Genomic DNA, 18,483 nt, shown 5'->3' on the forward strand with positions numbered 1-18,483 from the left:
GGGGGGGGGGGGGGGGGGGGGCGTGCGGGAAGCAGCTTCCCCGCTGAGCAGAGAGCCCAAAGGGGCTTGATCCCAGGACCTGGAATCATGACCTGAGCCGAAGGCAGAGGCTTTAACCTTAACACTGAGCCACCCAGGCACCCCAAAATCCATAGGTCTTGATGGTGAGCAGAGAGCAAGGTCAGGATGGCCAGTGTGTGGTGTGACTGGGAGGACAGTGAGGAAACAAGGATGGATCCTGGGGAGTGGGGGAGGGGAAGTCTAAGGTTTGCTTTTTGACGCCAGAGGTCATGGTTTCAGTCTACAGTTTCATTACCAGTGACTGGCAGCAGAGTCAAAAGATTTAGGCTACAAAAAGGATTTGCTGCCTCTCACAATTGACAAGTCCTGGACTGAAGTTTCAGGCACATCTGGATCTAGATGGCCAAGGGAGGTCACCAGGAGTCTCTATGTTCTTGTCCAAGGAGGACAGAAATGGCCACGGGCAGCTCCAGGCCCACATTCTCCCAGCAGGCACAGGTCCTATAGTGGCTGTATGGGCCTGGAGTGGGAAATGTGACTGATAAACAGGCTAAGGTCATAGCCCAACCCACAGTGGGGGGAATGGCTCTCCAAGGGAACACTGGGGGTCTAGTCACAAAGGGGGATTGGAGCTGAACAGCAAAAAGAATACATGTCCCCTGCATCCCTTCTCTAAACAAGATCTACACAGATCCTGCTATCTGTACAATTTTTAAAATTCTTCTCTTTGTGGTAACACAACTTGGATCCCTCACAAAACTTAAAATACCCTTGTCCCATCTCCAGAAGGAGATGTTCCAAGTTCTTATCCACTTAGCGGTCCAGCCCCAATTCAAGATCTTGGTGGTGGGCTGTCTCTTTGGCAGGTACTGAGCTAGGCCCTCATGGTCTTTCAGTTGAGGGCCAGACAATGATAGAGGAAAGACCAGACAGCTGAAAGCACAAAATCCTCCCAGCTGAAGAGGGGAGATGAGGAAAAACACTCAGTGGTCACAGACCCATACATGGTCCACATACTCTACCAGTTGGGGAGGACGGGACCTGTTCTCGGCTTCTTTGGTTCTGCCATCTCCAAGAGCCTCCTGGGTCCTTCAGGTTCTGTGCCACGCAGAAAAGGGGCCTTGGGGGCTCACCTCCCACTGACGCAAGTGTAAGGGATGGGGAACACTAGGAGCTGAGTAATCCCTGGCCTTTGTTTTCCATGTTTGTGGGTTTTGCTGGCAATACAATCCCCTTAATCATTAGGAAACTTTCAGTCAATTTGCATTCAGTTGTCCCCAGAGCCATTAACCAAACTAGAGACCTCATTGGAAGTTGTAATTCTTGAATCAAGTCCCTGGTGATGGTGTTGGGGGAGGAGAAGAGGTTGTCTCTTAGCAACAGCCCTTGGTGCTCTGCCCATCCCAGAAGCCCATGGTTCTGTTGCTTCTTGGGAGGCCTCTGCCGCAGGGCAAGGCAAACCCTTCCTCTAGGGTGGGAGGCAGAGTCCATCTGCCCCTTCCCACTCAAGCCGCATCCCAGTGGTCCTATAGTCAAAAGATTTAGGCTACAAATTTTTTTCTGATGAAAGCAATGGTGGCATAGCAGGAGGGGTTCTTGAACGGCCTGAGGAGTCAAGAGCCTGCCGTGGCCCAGGTTTGTCTCTCTGTGTTTCCAGCCTCCCTGTCCTTGCTTGAGCTGACTTTACTGGAAGCAGAGAACTGACTCTTAATTATCTGACTCTCAGCCATATTGGATTACTGGCCTCAGGCAGAAAGCGCCTCTCTAGGCGAAGCAGTGTTTTCTTCCTCTGCTTTCAGATGGGCCCCTTTCAGCCATGTGTCTCAATTCTTGTTGGACCTTACTGAGGCTGAGGGAGGGGCCAAACCCCAACAGGGTGACATTTTTTACAAGTCCCCTAAAGTTCCAGATAGGAACACCACCTGAGCTCCAGAGACAGTGGGAGAGTTTCATCGGCTGCTTTGCTGCTGGGTAGCAGGCAGGGGTCACCAACTTCTGAGGGGGGAAGTGGTACTATCTTACTTCCCCTCTTAGTTCAGCTAATTCCTCCTTAGGGTCTATTCCTTAAAAAAAAAAAAAAAAAATCCCATTTCTCATTCTAGTTTCTGAGTTAGGACTTCTTTCTAGTGCAGGTACCACAGACCTGACTCCAAATGGCTTAAGCAATGAAGGGAAAGGATTGGCTCACCCAACTGAACAGACCAGATTTCAAACAGTGTCTGTGAGAAATCTCTTTCTCCATTTCAATTCTGCTTCTCTGCGTTGGCTTTGTTCCCAGGAGGTTCCTCCCCAAAGAAGCAAAGATAGCCCTTGCAGCTCTAGCCTTCCCCATCAGCTTAGAAACCTGAGACCAAAGAGGATGCTTTCCCCCTAGTAGTTCCAGAGAAGTCCTGGAGGGAGGAATGACCCCCGGACTCAACCTGGTGATCTCTGCCCATCCTGGGACTCTGTTTGGCCAGGTCCATATTACTTTCTTACCCCTGGAGCCGGGCTGGACCATCCACCCCCACTCAAAGCATGTGGACAGAGAAAGTGGGGAAGGAAGAATGGTTCTCCAAGGTCAAAGAACAATGATTTTACCAGGAGGACTGGGTGCTGGGCTAGTAAAGGGAACAGTCACCCATACCCCTACGTGGAAACCCCTGAAGGCGATGGGAACTTGAGAGCAGGTCAGGATGGAGATGCAGAGCTGAGAGTCAGTGGCTTAAAGCTGGGAGTAAATGTGTGAGAGCAAACCCAACTGCCAGGAAGAGGGCAGATGCAAAGAGGGTGTGAAGGTGGACCTCTCATCAGGAAGATTCAGAAGGCAGTAGGAAGAGGAGGTTGGAGAACCCAAATGGGCGGCTTCATGGCAGCCTGGATGGAGGGGCCAGTAGTGTCAGCCAAGGGACCAAGTGGGTGGAGATACCTGATGACAACTGGATTGATAAACGTGTGGTCTGTGACCCAGAGGAGCACAGTGTCAGCAGAGGGTGGCTGAAGCCCAGTCACAGGCAGTTAGGAAGAGGAGGGCAGTGATGAGTGGGGTAGAGATTCCATGAGGTAGAAGAGGTCTGACCAGAAGCCAGAGATGAGGGACGAGAGGCAGTGGGAGTTCAGGGTTACTGGGGGTAGGATGTCAGGAAGGGTGGTGGCTTGTGCTAGAAATAGCCTGAAGAAGACAAATAAGGTGGCCCTTGGAGCAAAGGGCAGGGGCAGGACACTTACTGGAGACCGACCTAGCAAAAGACTCTGAAAAAGGACCTACACACCAAGAGTGGCAGTGATGGGAGGGTACAGAAGGAGGACAGGAATAAACAGTGACACACGCACACAGGTATCATCAGGTGAGGTGACAACTTGGTCACTGCAACATGGTACCAACAGTCCACCCTGTATGATGGGTTGGTTTGCATGACATGGAAATAAGCATCTTCCTTTAAGGACTTTTTTTTCCCCCCAGATATAAGATACATTCAGCCAAATACATATAGTGCAGCAGCCTTAAGCATTTAGCCTGATTATTACATATGTATTCACATGTATAACCACCACTCCTATCAAGATCTAGAACGTTTTCAGCATCACACAATGTTTCCTCCTGTCCCTTCTCAGTTTCTAGTCTCCAGAGAGTAACCTCTATTCTGACTTATATCATGATGAATTTAGTCTGACTTGAACTCTGTATGTATGGAATCCTACAGTGTGCCCTCTGCTCTGGCTTCTTTCATGCAGCATAATGTGGGATGGGTTCACCCATGTCCTTGCATGTACCAGTGCTTCCTTTTCTTATTGCTGGATAAAATTCCACTATGGACGTATCATAATTTATCCATTCTACTGGTGATGGGCACCTGGGTTATGTCTAGTTGGAATATAGGTTGGAAGTGTTTAAGTATAATGAATGCCTTCCCTCCCCCCCCCGCCAAAGAATTTTCATTCTTTCTCACTGTCGTGCATGTACACCCCCCACCCCTGCAGGGCTGTACTAGAGCAGGCGGCCTCCTCTAGGAGGCCAAGCCATTGGAATACCCTCCTTTATGGGTGCGTGTGTTTCCTGGGGCAATTTCCTTACGTGTGGGGGAGACCATCCTCCTACGGCTTACTCCCTCTCTTCTAGCCTCCTTGCCCCTCGCTGTGGGCGCCCTGAGCCTTCCCGACCCCGCGGGGGGGCTCGCCCGCGGCCCCCCATGAGCGCACCCGGCTGACCGGCGGGGCGGCCGCGGTGGAGCCCGGGCGCCACGGGGGCGGCGGGGCCATGGCCTCGCTGGACCTGCCGTACCGCTGTCCCCGCTGCGGGGAGCACAAGCGCTTCCGGAGCCTGTCGTCGCTGCGTGCTCACCTGGAGTACAGCCACACGTACGAGACGCTCTACATCCTCTCCAAGACCAACAGCATCTGCGACGGCGCCGCCGCCGCCGCTGCCGCCGCCGCCGCCGCCTCCGGCTTCCCGCTGACGCCCGAGCCCGCCGCCCTGCTGGCCGTGCCCGGCGCCCGGCGCGAGGTCTTCGAGAGCACGTCCTTCCAGGGCAAGGAGCAGGCGGCCGGGCCGTCGCCCGCCGCGCCGCACCTGCTGCACCACCACCACCACCACGCGCCCCTCGCCCACTTCGCGGGCGACCTGGTGCCCGCCAGCCTGCCGTGCGAGGAGCTGGCCGAGCCGGGCCTCGTGCCCGCCGCAGCCGCACGCTACGCGCTGCGCGAGATCGAGATCCCGCTGGGGGAGCTGTTCGCGCGCAAGTCCGTGGCCTCCTCCGCGTGTTCGACGCCGCCGCCCGGGCCGGGCCCGGGGCCCGCCTCCGCCTCGCCCGCGTCCCCCTCGCCAGCTGATGTGGCTTACGAGGAGGGCCTGGCGCGCCTCAAGATCCGCGCGCTGGAGAAGCTGGAGGTGGACCGGCGGCTGGAGCGGCTGAGCGAGGAGGTGGAGCAGAAGATCGCTGGCCAGGTGGGTCGGCTGCAGGCCGAGCTGGAGCGCAAGGCGGCCGAGCTGGAGACGGCACGGCAGGAGAGCGCGCGGCTGGGGCGCGAGAAGGAGGAGCTGGAGGAACGGGCGTCCGAGCTCTCGCGCCAGGTGGACGTGAGTGTGGAGCTTCTGGCCTCGCTCAAGCAGGACCTGGTGCACAAGGAACAGGAGCTGAGCCGCAAGCAGCAGTGAGTGGCCTGCGGGGGGCCCTGTGGGCGGGTGTGCCCGTGAATGTTCCTGACTTGGTGACCGTGTGTGTCACTGCTGCTGCCACCACCGTGAGTGGGCCCGAGTGTGGCTCTGCATGTGCCTGGGTGGCCGTGGCTTGGTCCTGTGGCATCTGTGGCTACGAGCACGTGATGGTAGTGTGTGTGGAGCCAAAAGCGTCATGATGGTGTGTGTTTGGGACTGTGAGGACGTGCAAGTACACCCGTGTGCCTGCCTATGACAACTCGTTTTATTCCTTCTCCATGACTCTAGCCAAGGCCAGACCCTGCACTGTGGCACCAGATCCTCTAACCTTTTGCCGACTCAAAGATGTGGCACAGTTCTGCCCTCTCCCTTTGCTATCATCAGATTTTCCTTGTCAGCTATATCATTCCTCAAAGCAGCCAAACAGGAGGTTGTTTCTCCTATCCACCATAACCCCCCTACCCCCTTGTGCTGCTGCCCCTTTTCTCCCCTTCCAGACTCCTTGAAAGGTTATACTCCTTATCTCCAATTTCTTTCTCCACTTTCTCTCTTGAATCCACTCTGTCAGATAGATGTCCACCATCACCACTGTCCTCCACGTCACCAACTACCTTCAGGTCGCCAAGTCCCATTCCTCACCTCAGCCTGTCAGCAGCATTCAACACAAATGAAACACATGAAACAAATGAAATGAAATGAAACACAACCTGAAATGCTATGTTCACTTGGCTTCCAGAACACTCTCCTTTTTTCTGCTCCTTCTCGGTGTTCTTTGCTTGCTTCTTATTTCTGCGGTCCTTAAATGTAGGAAGAAATATACAGATGTTATTTATCTACCCCCGTTGTGATACAAGTAAGCTCTGTGGGAGCAAGAGCTTTTCTCAGGTCTGTCCACTGCTGTGCCCCTAAATACCTAGAACAGTGCCTGACACCTAGACGGTGTTGAATGTGAATACATTTGGGAGTAAATGCTCAAGTGACTCTGAAGGGTGTTGTGTGTACTTCCCAGAGGCTTCTGCATCTGAGAATGTTTCTGAAAGTGTGTGTGTGTGTGTGTGTGTGTGTGTGTGTGTGTGTTGGGCTGTGTGAGCGGGACTGTGCCTGTCTCAGACGGCGTGTACGCCTGCAAGTGAACAGGACATGAGCACACGTACGGAACTGTGTGTGGCCCTGTGCCTCTGAGTGTTTCCGGAAGGAGGAGGTGGCTCTGGGTGTGACTGTGAATGTCAGAGCGTTTCTGTAGGGATGAGGGAAGTGTGGCAGGAGCGTTGGGGCTGGGTCAGTGGGGTGTGAGCGTGGGACTCGGGGCCTATGGGTTGCATTTCTGGGTGTGTGGTAGCATGGGGCCCGTGCTGCGTGCAGCCACGTGAGTGTGTGTCTCCCTCCCACTCGGGGTCTCATCTGGAGGGCGGGTGGGCAGGCAGGGACCGAGGCACCTGGGTGAGAGACTGCTCCGGCCCAGGGAGGTGGTGCAGATCGACCAGTTCCTGAAGGAGACGGCGGCGAGGGAGGCCAGTGCCAAGCTGCGGCTGCAGCAGTTCATCGAGGAGCTTCTGGAGCGTGCCGACCGCGCCGAGCGGCAGCTGCAGGTCATCAGCAGCAGCTGTGGGAGCACACCGAGTGCCAGCCTGGGTCGCGGAGGGGGAGGAGGGGGTGCTGGGCCTGGTCCCCGGGGCCCCGGCAGAATGGTGAGTGTCCACCTGCCGTCCCTGCTCCACTTGCACCCTTGCCCCCTCCAGTGCCACCATGTGCACCGCCTGGCCTGGTGTTCCCCGTTATCGTCTGTGCTTCCCTTCTTTGGCTCTTCCCTGCAAGCTCAGGGAACAGGGGTGCCCCGCTGACTGGGCGGAAGGGCCGGCCCCTGAGGCTGTGATCCAACCGCTTTCGTTTTCAGGGGCCCATCTCTGCCCAAATGAGAGCCCAGGAGCCACAAGCCAGGGTCTGGGGTACTGGCTGGGTGTGGGGAGGGGGTTGGTGAGCCTGCCTTTCTGGGCTGTCTGTCTGTCTTTTTGTCCATCTTTCCCAACTTTTTTCCTTCTCTCTCCTCTCCCTCCTCTCTTCTCTCCATCTTATGCCCTATTTCTCCTGCTCCTCATCATCTTGCCTCCTCTGTCCCTGCCCCTCTGCCTTTCCCTCCTGCTCGGGGGCCCACAGCGAGAATACCACGCAGGCCCAGCCATGCCTAGCACATACGCCGTGTCGAGGCATGGCTCCTCTCCCAGCACAGGGTAAGCCTCGGGCCTGGCCCATCCCGCACAACCCACCCTCACCCCAGAAAGATCCACTGGCCCCCTGGTTGGCTGGCCCATCTGGGGCCTTGGCTCCTTCTCCTTTCCCCACATTCCTTGGGTCACCTTTGTCTGCCTCTCCACACTCTTGGAAGGGGGCTCTTGGAAAGTAGGGCAGGGGGTTTGCCCTCGGTAGGGGTGGCATGGGGAGTTGGGGCTGACCTGGTGCCCCTCACTCCTCACCGTCTGGTCCACCCCACCCCAGGGCCTCCAGCCGTGTCCCCGCTGCGTCCCAGAGCTCAGGCTGCTATGACAGTGACAGTCTGGAGCTACCCCGGCCAGAAGAGGGGGCCCCCGAGGACAGTGGCCCTGGGGGCTTGGGCACACGGGCCCAGGCTGCCAACGGTGGCTCGGAGCGCACCCAGGCCCCTCGCAGCTCAGGCCTGCGGCGTCAGGCCATCCAGAACTGGCAGCGCAGACCCCGCCGACACAGCACGGAGGGGGAGGAGGGTGATGTCTCAGACGTGGGCTCGAGAACCACCGAGTCAGAGGCTGAGGGCCCCTCAGAGGTCCCCCGCCCTGGGCCTGCTCTCGCTGGGCCACTGAGCAGCTGCCGGCTCTCAGGTGAGTCCTGGAAGGGTAGGCCAGAGAGGCCAAGCTTTCCTGGGTGCTGGGCCCTCTCAGGGGACACGGGGCTGGGGCAGTAGATCTCTTGGGCTCCTGCACATGTTTTCCCATTGTCCCAGACTTCCCACAGTGAGGATGACAAACTCTCCTACAAGTGTTCTGGGAGCCGGGGCAAGGAACTCCTAAGACAGAGCAGTGCTGCCTCACAGGGGTGTTCATGTTGGGGACTGTACAAGGATGCCATGTCTCAGGGGGTCCATTCACATGATGGGCTCATTGACATTTACAGGACAGTAGCTGAGTGTTCACTGCAATCTGAAGTCCCTGAAACAGCAGGGAGAGTCCCCCCCCACCCATATATGCACAAGGCCATGTGCATGTGTGGGTGGGTCAGGGTCAGGAGGTTAGAGGGCTCAGATCAGGTGCATGGCTGCTCTTGAGTAACTGTTCTGGGCAGGCTCGCCCTGGCCTTCTGTTCACAGAGGCCGGGTTTCTATCTCTCTGCACCCTCACTCTCTAAACCCTTGCCTTTCCTAGACTTGACTCAGCTGCTTCATCTAGGGGGTGAATTTGGACAATATGCTGATGTATGATCTTTAAAAAACAGTTTACTTGAGGAGGGGTCACCTTTTTCTAATGTGTATAATTAGAGATGGGGTGTGCAGAGGAGGGGGAAGCAGAGGCCCCTTGTCCTTCCCAAGTCACTGGTCCCCCAGCAGGGGTCTCCCCTGCCTGTTCCTTCCTTAGTTCCCACCCCACCCCACCTCCCCACCACAACACCCCCATTGGCCTTTGACCCTCCACACTGACCTTTGACCCTCTGGTATGTGCAGCCCGCCCTGAGGGAGGCAGTGGGCGGGGTCGGCGGGCTGAGAGGGGCAGCCCCTCTCGCTCCAACGAGGTCATCAGCCCAGAGATCCTCAAGATGCGAGCTGCCCTGTTCTGCATCTTCACCTACCTGGACACACGCACGCTGCTGCACGCTGCTGAGGTCTGCCGGGACTGGCGCTTCGTGGCTCGCCACCCTGCGGTCTGGACCCGGGTGCTGCTCGAGAACGCCCGCGTCTGTTCCAAGGTGCCTGTCTTCGCCCGCCGGCCTTGCTGCGAACCCACCTTTCTCCCTGCAGAACTGGGGCCCTTGAGGTCTGGCCCTTGCATCCCTTTCAACACCCCAGCTTTAGCCTGGCTCCCCCAGATGCTCTGCGGGGGCTTCCTGTCTTGGGGCTGGTCTCCCTCCAGCCCAACCAAGCTCAGGCCCCTCCATCACCAGGCAATCCCTCTCTCCCCGCAGTTCCTGGCCATGCTGGCTCAGTGGTGCACCCAGGCCCACTCCCTGACGCTGCAGAACTTGAAGCCCCGGCAGCGGGGCAAGAAGGAGAGCAAGGAAGAGTATGCTCGAAGCACCCGGTGAGGCCAGGGAGGGTGGGTGTGTGTGGGAGGGTTACTGCGGGCACACCTGGAGTTCCTCAGGGGAGGATTCCTGGGGCAGGGAATGGCCCCAAGCAGTGCCCTGAGCTCTTGGCCATCCACAGGGGCTGCCTGGAAGCAGGGCTGGAGTCCCTGTTGAAGGCTGCAGGGGGGAACCTGCTGATTCTGCGCATCTCACACTGTCCCAACATTCTCACCGACCGCTCCCTCTGGCTGGCCAGCTGCTACTGCCGTGCCCTGCAGGCCGTCACCTACAGGTAGTTCACAACCTCTCCACGGGGGGCCAAAGGGGTCCCTGCGGTCTACATACCCTTCCCCCAGGGCTCTAAAGCAAGGGGACCCAAGAGTTCTCTGCTCCAACGGAAGGGAGCAGCTGCCACCAGAGTGGGCGGTCCCAGCTCTGTCTTTTCAACAGGAGCGCCACAGACCCCGTGGGCCATGAGGTCATTTGGGCCTTGGGCGCAGGTTGCAGAGAGATTGTCTCCCTCCAGGTGGCGCCACTTCACCCTTGGTGAGCCCCAGCAGGGGTTTGGTGGGGCTGGGGTTGAGCCTGGGCTGGGGCTAGCTGAGGACTGAGCCTATCTGGGCCATTCCAGAAGATGCTTGAGGGGACAGATTGACGTTCATCAGTCTGTGTGTTTACCTGTTAGGAACGGGTCTTCAAAATCAGACCTGGGGTGATGTCCCGGCTCACTGGCCTTGTGATATAGGGCAATCCAGGCATGCCTCAGTTTCTCAAGTGCAAAGTGAAGGTGACATTAGAGATCTTTTAGCCTTAGTGGGACTGTAGCTGGCTCAGATGAGCTGTATCTCTTCAGCCTGTATGTCGCTGTTCAGTCAGCGCTAGCTAGAAATAGCCATGTTTGGTTGGCACACAGAAGGCCTTTGAGGAAGGTCGATGTAGCATCCACAAAGGAGGTGGTCGTTAGAGAATCCAGGTCATTCACCACTCGACTTGGCGTTCCTCAAACCAGGCTTCCTTGTCCCTGCACTTGGTCCTCCAAGCCCTCTCTCTGCATGACAGCTCCTCCTGGGGCGTCTCATGTCCTTCCTAGCCACCTGGAAGAATCTGTCCCTGTTCCCCGGCCCCCATTCCGGTCAGGGGCCTGGGCTGGACACCTGCTGGAGTTTGTTTTGCTGTCATCTTTCTCTCTCTGAGTCTCCACCGTACTCACAGCTCTCAGGGCCGGGCTGTGAATGTTCGTTTCCATATCCCTGGTACCAAGTGTGTAGCAGACACCAGGGAGCCCGCCATCTGGGCCAATGCCGAGGAAGGAGGTGTTCAGGGAAACGGCGGGTTCGCTGTGTGTGGCGGGCTGGGCGGAGCAGTGATTGTGGAGAGGAAGGTGGGGGCAAGGTTAGGAAGATTTTGCTTCAGGGGGGTAGGTTTTTGCATTTTACCTAGGAAGTGCTCGGGAAGCCTTTTAGTATTTCTGATCTTAAAGACAGGATCACACCAGGCTGGTTATGTTCTCTGTACCCCCTCCCTGCTCCACTCCTTGAGGGCAGGGACCATCTCTGTATTGTCACCGCTGTGTCCCCAGGGCCCAGCTCAGTTGTGCTCCGCTCTAGTAGACACTTGAGGCCCATTTGTTGAATGACTGAGTGAGAGAACATAGGAGCGAGGGGCTCGCTGTCAGCAGTGTGGCGAGGTGAACTGGCACAGAGACTAGATGAACCCCGACGAATGTGTGTGGTGGTGCGAATGGTGCATTGAATAGTTTTTCAGGACTCAGATTCTGTAGGTCTCTGCAGGGGTGAGGAAGGGTCAGGGATGATCCCAGGTTTCTAACTTGAGCAGCTGGGTGGTTGTGGGGCCCTAGCCCGAGCTGCAGGTGGGGGTGGGAGAGGCATGAAAGAGGAGCAGCCTCCGGGTGCTGTGCAACCAGAAGCTTCCTTGACAGCCCTCTCTCTGCCCCATTCTCCAGCCAGCAGCCCACGCGCTTCAGTAACCGCTGCCTGCAGATGATTGGTCGCTGTTGGCCGCACCTTCGGGCCCTGGGGGTTGGGGGTGCTGGCTGTGGGGTACAGGGCCTGGCGTCACTTGGTGAGTCTTGCCTCGGGACTGGGGTGGAGGGTGATGGGAAGCAGGCATGGGTGCGACACCGACGTCCCGGAGGGGCTTGGGGCTGCCGCCCGCGTGGTGGCAGGAGCATGGAGGCACTGGGCTGGCTGGAGGCGACCTGGGGAGTTCGTCAGCAGGACCTCCCCTCCTCCTCCTCTCCCTAGCAAGAAACTGCATGCGGCTGCAGGTCCTGGAGCTGGACCATGTGTCAGAGATCACCCAGGAGGTGGCCGCTGAGGTCTGCCGGGAAGGCCTGAAGGGACTGGAGATGTTGGTGCTCACGGCCACCCCTGTCACCCCCAAGGCCCTGCTGCATTTCAACAGTGAGCGATGGGAACGCGGGGGGCGGGGGCCTGCTGTCCTTTCTCGCCATGCCTGGTCAGCAGGTAGCATACCCAGGTCCCTGTTGCTCCTTGTCAGCAAGCGCCAGCACGGGGGCGGGGGGCAGACCAATGAGGCTGCTAATCTTGGCCTTGCCACCCCTGTCTCTCAAGGCCAGTGTGGCGTGCGAGGCCTGCTAGCATCTGGTCCAAATGGTTCAGTGCCACAGACATTTATTGCCCTGTGATCAGCCCCCACGGGAGACATGAGCTGTAGCCTGCCACCTGTTCCACGTGGGGCTCTGGCCAAGGGCAGGAGCAGGACAGACAGGTTAGGAATACAGGTTCTGGAGCTGGACTGATCTAGGTCTCCATTCTGGTTCTGCTGCTTATCAGCTGTGTCACTGGGCAAGTTATTCTGCTTTTCTAGGTTCTGTATCTCCGTCTTCTAAGCAGACATTCTGGAATGGGTGGGTGGTCAGATGAGATCATGTGTGTGAGCCCCGCCAGGCCCATTCTCAGCATGAAGACCCTTCTCTCCATGCTACTGCAGACTGCATGTGTCCTCTGATCCCACTGCCCTCAGCCACCTACTCCACCTTCACTGAGGACACTGGCGCCCAGCTCGGGCAGCTCACCCTACTTCAGGGCAGGGGCTTGGACAGAAGCTGCTTTCTGACCCCTGCTCCATGCCTCCACTGGGACATCCTTCTGCTGGCGCAGCCGGCAAGGAGCTGAGTAACCGCCAACACCTGGTGTCACTGCCCTCAGGACCCACAGTTACCACCAGGTGGCTCGTTGGTTGCTCAGGCTACTCGGGCATGCCCCCTTTCCTGAGGTCCTGGTCACACCCAAGTCCTGAGCCCTGAAGATTTCTTGATTATCTCACTATTTCCAAGACCCTGTTCCTCCTTCCCAGTCAGCCTCATGGCCCAGCCCTGGACTGACCTCCAGGACTAACTGCTCAGCCTCCATAAGCATGACTTCCAGAACCCTCAGCCTCCTGACTTTCTTCCTCCTCCTTAAGTCCCTTCCTTCCTCCTCCTTCTAGTCCCTTAAGCCCTCCATTCCCAACTTGTTTGCTGCCTGCCTCCCCTCCATGCTCCAGAGAAGACCCATCAGCCTCACCCTAGCCGCTCTGTCCTTGAATTCATTTCCAGATGGCCAGGCCATGGTACAACTGTCCCCTCTGCCAGGGATGCTCCTAGAGCCTCTGCATGATTGACTGTTGCCCACTCATCCTCCCAGAGTCCACCACAGCCTCTGCTGTATGACCTTGCCCTCCATGCCTCTCACCAACCCCCTGCCTGGTTGACCCTCTGGGTGCCATGGGCCTGCTTTCCTCTATGTAGTGCCCAGTGCCTGGCACGTGACTGTCTCTCTGTAGGGTTCTGGGTTCATTAAGTACTGATAGGAGAGGCAGCAGTCCCATTGCCCAGGTGAAACGTGAGCCACCACCTTACTGCTCACCTTTTCTCAGGCATTTGCCGGAACCTCAAGTCCATTGTGGTCCAGATAGGGATTGCCGATTATTTCAAAGAACCCAGCAGTCCTGAGGCCCAGAAGCTGTTTGAGGACATGGTGACAAAACTTCAGGTGAGGAGTTGGCTCTTGGGCCCCGCAAGACCTGAGGTGGCATCCCTAGGCTGGGGTTGCTCACCTAGGCATGTAATGGGGGGGCCCCACTTGCCTGACCCTGAGGGGAACTAACCCAGGGTTTGGTCTACAGGCCCTACGACGGAGGCCCGGCTTCTCTAAGATCCTGCACATCAAGGTGGACGGTGGCTGCTAACCCGGGTCGGGGGCGGCAGGGCCTCTGCCAGCCCCACACTAGGGCACTCTCTTTGGACCTCCAGAGGGACCCTGATTGGACTAGACCTTTGGAGGCCTGGTGTTATCCCTGGCTTCCAGGGAAGGGTTGAGTTTCCTGTTCTTCTCCTGGGACTGTGGAGCAACAGGCCTGACCCTGGGCACTGCCTCTTCAGGGCAGGGGCTTGGACAGAAGCTGCCCTCCGACCCCTGCTCCACCTCCCAACTGGGGCATCCTTCTGGGCACAGCCAGCAAGGAGCTGAGTCACCACCAGCACCTGGTGTCATTGCCCTCAAGACCTGCAGTTAACCACGGAGTGGCTCCTTGGTTGCTCAGGCTATTGGGGCAGCCCCCCCCCCCCTTTCTTTCGGTCAGGGGGCTCCACTGGGCCCTAGCCAGAGTGGGCTCCCCAAAGCAGCTCAGACTTGGCAAGGAGGGCTCCTTTCCTCGTCCTGCCCTGTTCCAGCTCTCTGTGGGGCATGCCCTTCAGACATCCTTCCTAGGCTCCGTGTCCACATTCCCCAGGGATAACACAGATAGGCCTATGGCTCTGGGAATCTGGACACCCAAAAGTGGGGAGCAGGGGAACAGCGAGGTAGTGGGAATGGGCTTGGAATGGCAAAACATTCATCTAGAATTTTTCCCCAGGATATTGAAACCACCACTCCCAAAGGGGGGAAATTGCCAAGTAGAGAAAACTTAGTTTTTACTGCTGTAGAAACAAGACCTTTCCTCCCAGCCATCGCATACCCTCATGACACACCAGAGCTAAAAGGTGCATGTTTCTATACCTTCCTCCAATCCCGAGCCTCTGGAGGGGTAAGGCCCTAGCTCTGGGAAACCTTAGCAGCACTGAGCAGCAGCTCCTGTCCTCAAGAAATGTTTTTCTGGTGCTTGGGCAGGAACAAAATGGCCTCTGGGTCCCCACTGCTGTGGGTGGGAGGGAGTCACTGGGCTGCCTTCTGTGCTGGGGCCCGGAGGAAGCCAGGAGGAGGGAATTTTGGTTTGTTTCCTTGTCTGGCTAGCTTGCTTGAAGACATGGCCTTGGTAGGGAACCAGACCCATGGAGCCAAGGACGAGGAAGAGCAGCCTCATCAGACTTGCCTCCCTCCACAGTCTTCACGGGCCCCATGGGCTGTGGGCTCTGCTGGAGTGCTGGGGCCCGAGCCAGAGCCACTTGGCTTGGAAACCACAGAATGCAAATGGGGGTTGTTTTTATTGACTCTTGCACAGTTCTGGTAAGACCAGGTTCTGACACTAAGGCTCCAAAGACTCAGGTCTCCCCAGTTCTCCTCTCAGAACTCCCCTAGTGGTGGAGAGGCCTTGGGTTCTGCTAACATTCACTTGGGAAGTTCTTTCAAACATTAACCTCAATCCATCTTAGGGTTTCCTTCTTTCCCATACAGGAGCCAGCTCTGCCCTAACCATTAGGCTGCCGGTCCTGGCTGGGGCCTGGGCTTCTCTAGTTTCTCAGCCCTTTCCAGGGACCTCTCTGCTACAGCCTAGCTTGGACATCAGGACCCAGCCCCGGCCGGGTTACCCTGTACGGAGCCCTGCAGATCTGGGACCCCACAGCCTCAGTATCCAGCTCCCCCGGCTCCACACCCAGCTCCGTCCCTGCTCCTGTTGATTTTTCCTCCCATGGCTTATTCTGCCCTGCCCTTGGAAGACCCCCAAATACCAAGGGTGTCTGTCATATTGGCAACTCGCTGTCCAGTCCTGCACAAAGCCTTGGCCGTGTGGCACCCCCGATTCCAGAGCAGCTGGCCACACTGTCTCCCACCTGCCTGGCCCCGTCTCCAGGAGTTGCAGGAAGCACAACGTTTCTGTCCTCCAGGGGCTTGTGAAGGGCTATGGGGGTGCCCTGGTTGCATCTGTTTTGCCTTGCCAATTGTACCCCCTGTAGCTTCTGCTCGAGACCCTAGGACCAGAGGTGCTGCTCTCCCCATCTCCTGGACAAAGCACAAAGGGATGCCCTGCTTGGCCAGAGCCTGCCTTACTGAGGGATTTTTTCTGCCCCATGAAGCTTCCATCCCTGAATACAAGACTTTGGGTAATGTCTCCCCGGGTGGGTGCCCTCTGGAATGTCTGGCATCAGTCCTGGAAAAGGAGGTCGGGGTGCACGGGCGGGGAGCTAGAGTGGGAGCAAGGCAGTGCTGAAAGGATTGATTCTAGGAGTTGGTTCATTTACCCATTCATTCATTCGTGCAACAGCCCTGAGCACCACCAGCATTGGGGGCAGAAAAGTAAATAGGCCACCCCATTCCCATCCCCCAGCTCCGCTAGGAGGAAGTTTGGCTAGCAAGTCCCCACCTTGTATCTCCCAGCTGAGTGTGATGGGGGTACAGAACCTATGGTTCTGTATGGTTCATTAGCCCCTGGCCCTGCCAACAGGAACGATGGGTCATAGCGTGTCCCGCCGCACAGCTGCTCCGGGGCTCACAGACTCATGCACGTTGGACTTCATGCATGCTAAGTGGCAGGGTGCTGGGCCCTCGTCCCCTGGCTTGAAGCTATTTTTTTGACTCTCGGGGATGAGCCCTGCTGCTGTACGGGGAGCCTGTTTGCAGAGATGCTCCATTTGGTCACTTTGGCAACCACAGAGCACGGCTGAGGACAGGCAACAGGGATGGAGGGTCTGGCCACTCCTGGAGCACCGATCCTTCACTCACTCAAAGGAGAATCCTCCATATCTCACACCTATCACACCTAGTAAGGTGCAAAGGGGGAGGAACATCAGAGCTAGGAAATCGAGGCAGGACATGCTCCAGGGCTCCCAGGCACTTGGTAGAGGTCCCACAGGCTCCAGCACTCGGGTGTCCCTACACCTGTCCCTGCCACGTGGCCTGGACCCAGCAACACAGAGGCTTGCCACTCAGCTTGAGCGCTTTGTCAGGCTTTGGGCTGCCTCCCCGTGGCACTAGCAGGGAACAAAGGTGGTGCTGTATGTACCTGACCCCTGGGAGAGAGGAAGGGTGCTGCCCAGAATTGTGGCTTTCCACTGGCCAAGAAACCACCTAAGGACCAAGGCAGCCCAGGATTTCCTGGTCCTGTGAGAGTGGTTTGAGCGAGCCCCTCAAGAAATGCTGCAAAAACAAAAAGCCACCTCCCTCCCTAAGCCTGCTGCTCCAAGGTTTGGCTCCATCCTTTGCCTTTGGGCCCCTACCTGTTTCCCTGGTCCTTTGGGCTATGGGGGTGGGGAGAAGCTGCCCAGGCCCTAATCCCTTTAAGGCGCTAGGCTGAAGACCTTCCCAGAGTGATTACTGGTGCCAAAGACCCAATTCCTGGTGGACAGCAGAAATGGTGAGTGGGGACAGGGCTTACCTGCCCAGAGGAGTTAACTCAAATTGATGCCATCTGTCCAGCCTATTGGTTCCTCCCCCAGGGGCCTGGCACTTCTCTCTTTAACCCTGGTGGTCATGCTTTCTCACCCAGCCTTGTTCCAGGCCTGCATTTCTGTATATACTGCTGTGTGTTGTGTGTATGTATTTATTCCTGGACAAGTGTATTCATCTGCAGCTTCTGCCTGAGGATAAGGTTTAGGATTGGGTGAAGACCGGAATACCAGGGCCAACTAAGGCAACCAGCTCCTATTCCTTCCCCAACACCCCGGGACCCCAGCCAGTCCCAAGACTGCCCTGACAATCAGGCAGGCTTCCCCACCATGAGTCCAAGCCTCAGTTCTGCCCCGGCAGGGTCCTGCATTCAAGTGCAGAGGCCTGAGGCGACCTTGGCTTGCCTCGTGACTGGCACCAGAAGGCTTGGCTCTAGTGGGCACTGCTAGTGGGGCCCTCCACGAGTGGCCCCCAGGCCTGCCTTCCCTGCACGGCCAGGCTGCGATGGGCCTGAACCGTGAGCGGAGCTCCCCCGACCCCAAGCACAGCAGGCGGAGGCGGAGAGCGTTTTTTGGTTTTGTTTCTGAAGTGGTGCCTGTACCTCCAGCCCCCAGGGGGCCTTCCCTGGCCCCACTTCTTTGCCCGCCCCCCAGGCATCACCATCCCAGCACTTTGCTCCACGTCACCCATAGGTGCCCTCTGCCGAATGTACCTGAGTGTATGTATTTAAAAGGACTGGTGGGCATCAGAGAATTTATGACTTTGTATCCAATAAAAGATGGTGAAACTGGACTATCTGCCAGGGAAGTAAACGGTAGGTGGCCGTATTTTTGTCCGTCTGTGTCACCAAGCCTTTCTGCCCCTCAAGTGCACTGAGGCAGGAAGGTGGGGGGTATGTGTGACCTGAACAGCACTGAGAGTGAATAATGCATTAGGAAGACCTGTCTCGGGGCTCTAGACATCGCTGTTCCTGCCACAATCACTGCACACAGATGAAGAGCCTTGGGGCGTCATTTCTGACCCTCAGCTGGGGGAGGCCATTTTAAGGACAACAGGACAAGTCCAGCAGGAGCACCAGGCACTGCCTAGCCCCTCAGTGGCTTGGCCACCTCTACAGGAAGCTCTAGCCAATCAGGCTCCGGCCTGGGGGAGAGACCAAATTGGCCATTGTTTTCTGGCCTCGATCCCCCCATTTTGCCAAATGAGGTTGCCCCACTGATTTGATTACTGAGGTCTTGAAATATTTAAAATCAGAAAAAAGACCAAGGGTTTGGGCTTAAATTACATGTGGTTCCAGCATCGAACAAGCAGATGAACACGTGTCCCCACAACTCCAAGCCGGATCTTCTGTTCCCCATACAGGCAGCGTGGTGGGGGCTTAGAAAAGTCAGTTTGCCCAGAGACCATCAAGTAGGGAGGGATGCCTGACTCCACAGCCTGCCCAGCACCCCATCCTGCTTGAGTCCATCTACCCAAGGGTGGGCCAAACTCCAGAGATTTTCTTCCTGATCACCT

The 18,483-nt window shown here is 57.1% G+C and overlaps 1 protein-coding gene across 2 annotated transcripts in view; it reads left to right on the top strand.

Annotated features, from left to right (window-relative positions):
- The window catches only part of FBXO41 (F-box protein 41), a 26,691-nt gene extending 8,926 nt beyond the window's left edge, over positions 1-17,765 (top strand). For both annotated transcript variants that reach the window (XM_059405837.1, XM_059405836.1), the window contains 12 exons: positions 4,121-5,151; positions 6,618-6,843; positions 7,310-7,383; positions 7,649-8,007; positions 8,844-9,085; positions 9,302-9,417; positions 9,543-9,695; positions 9,854-9,949; positions 11,367-11,485; positions 11,668-11,826; positions 13,304-13,419; positions 13,553-17,765. In XM_059405837.1, coding sequence (XP_059261820.1) covers positions 4,259-5,151; positions 6,618-6,843; positions 7,310-7,383; positions 7,649-8,007; positions 8,844-9,085; positions 9,302-9,417; positions 9,543-9,695; positions 9,854-9,949; positions 11,367-11,485; positions 11,668-11,826; positions 13,304-13,419; positions 13,553-13,615 — 2,616 coding nt within the window. In that variant the 5' untranslated portion in view covers positions 4,121-4,258 and the 3' untranslated portion in view covers positions 13,616-17,765. The remainder of the gene's footprint in view (positions 1-4,120; positions 5,152-6,617; positions 6,844-7,309; positions 7,384-7,648; positions 8,008-8,843; positions 9,086-9,301; positions 9,418-9,542; positions 9,696-9,853; positions 9,950-11,366; positions 11,486-11,667; positions 11,827-13,303; positions 13,420-13,552) is intronic.
- Positions 17,766-18,483: the final 718 nt, after the last annotated feature.

Source organism: Mustela nigripes, chromosome 7, assembly GCF_022355385.1.
Source record: "Mustela nigripes isolate SB6536 chromosome 7, MUSNIG.SB6536, whole genome shotgun sequence".
Classification (NCBI taxonomy): Eukaryota; Metazoa; Chordata; class Mammalia; order Carnivora; family Mustelidae; genus Mustela; species Mustela nigripes.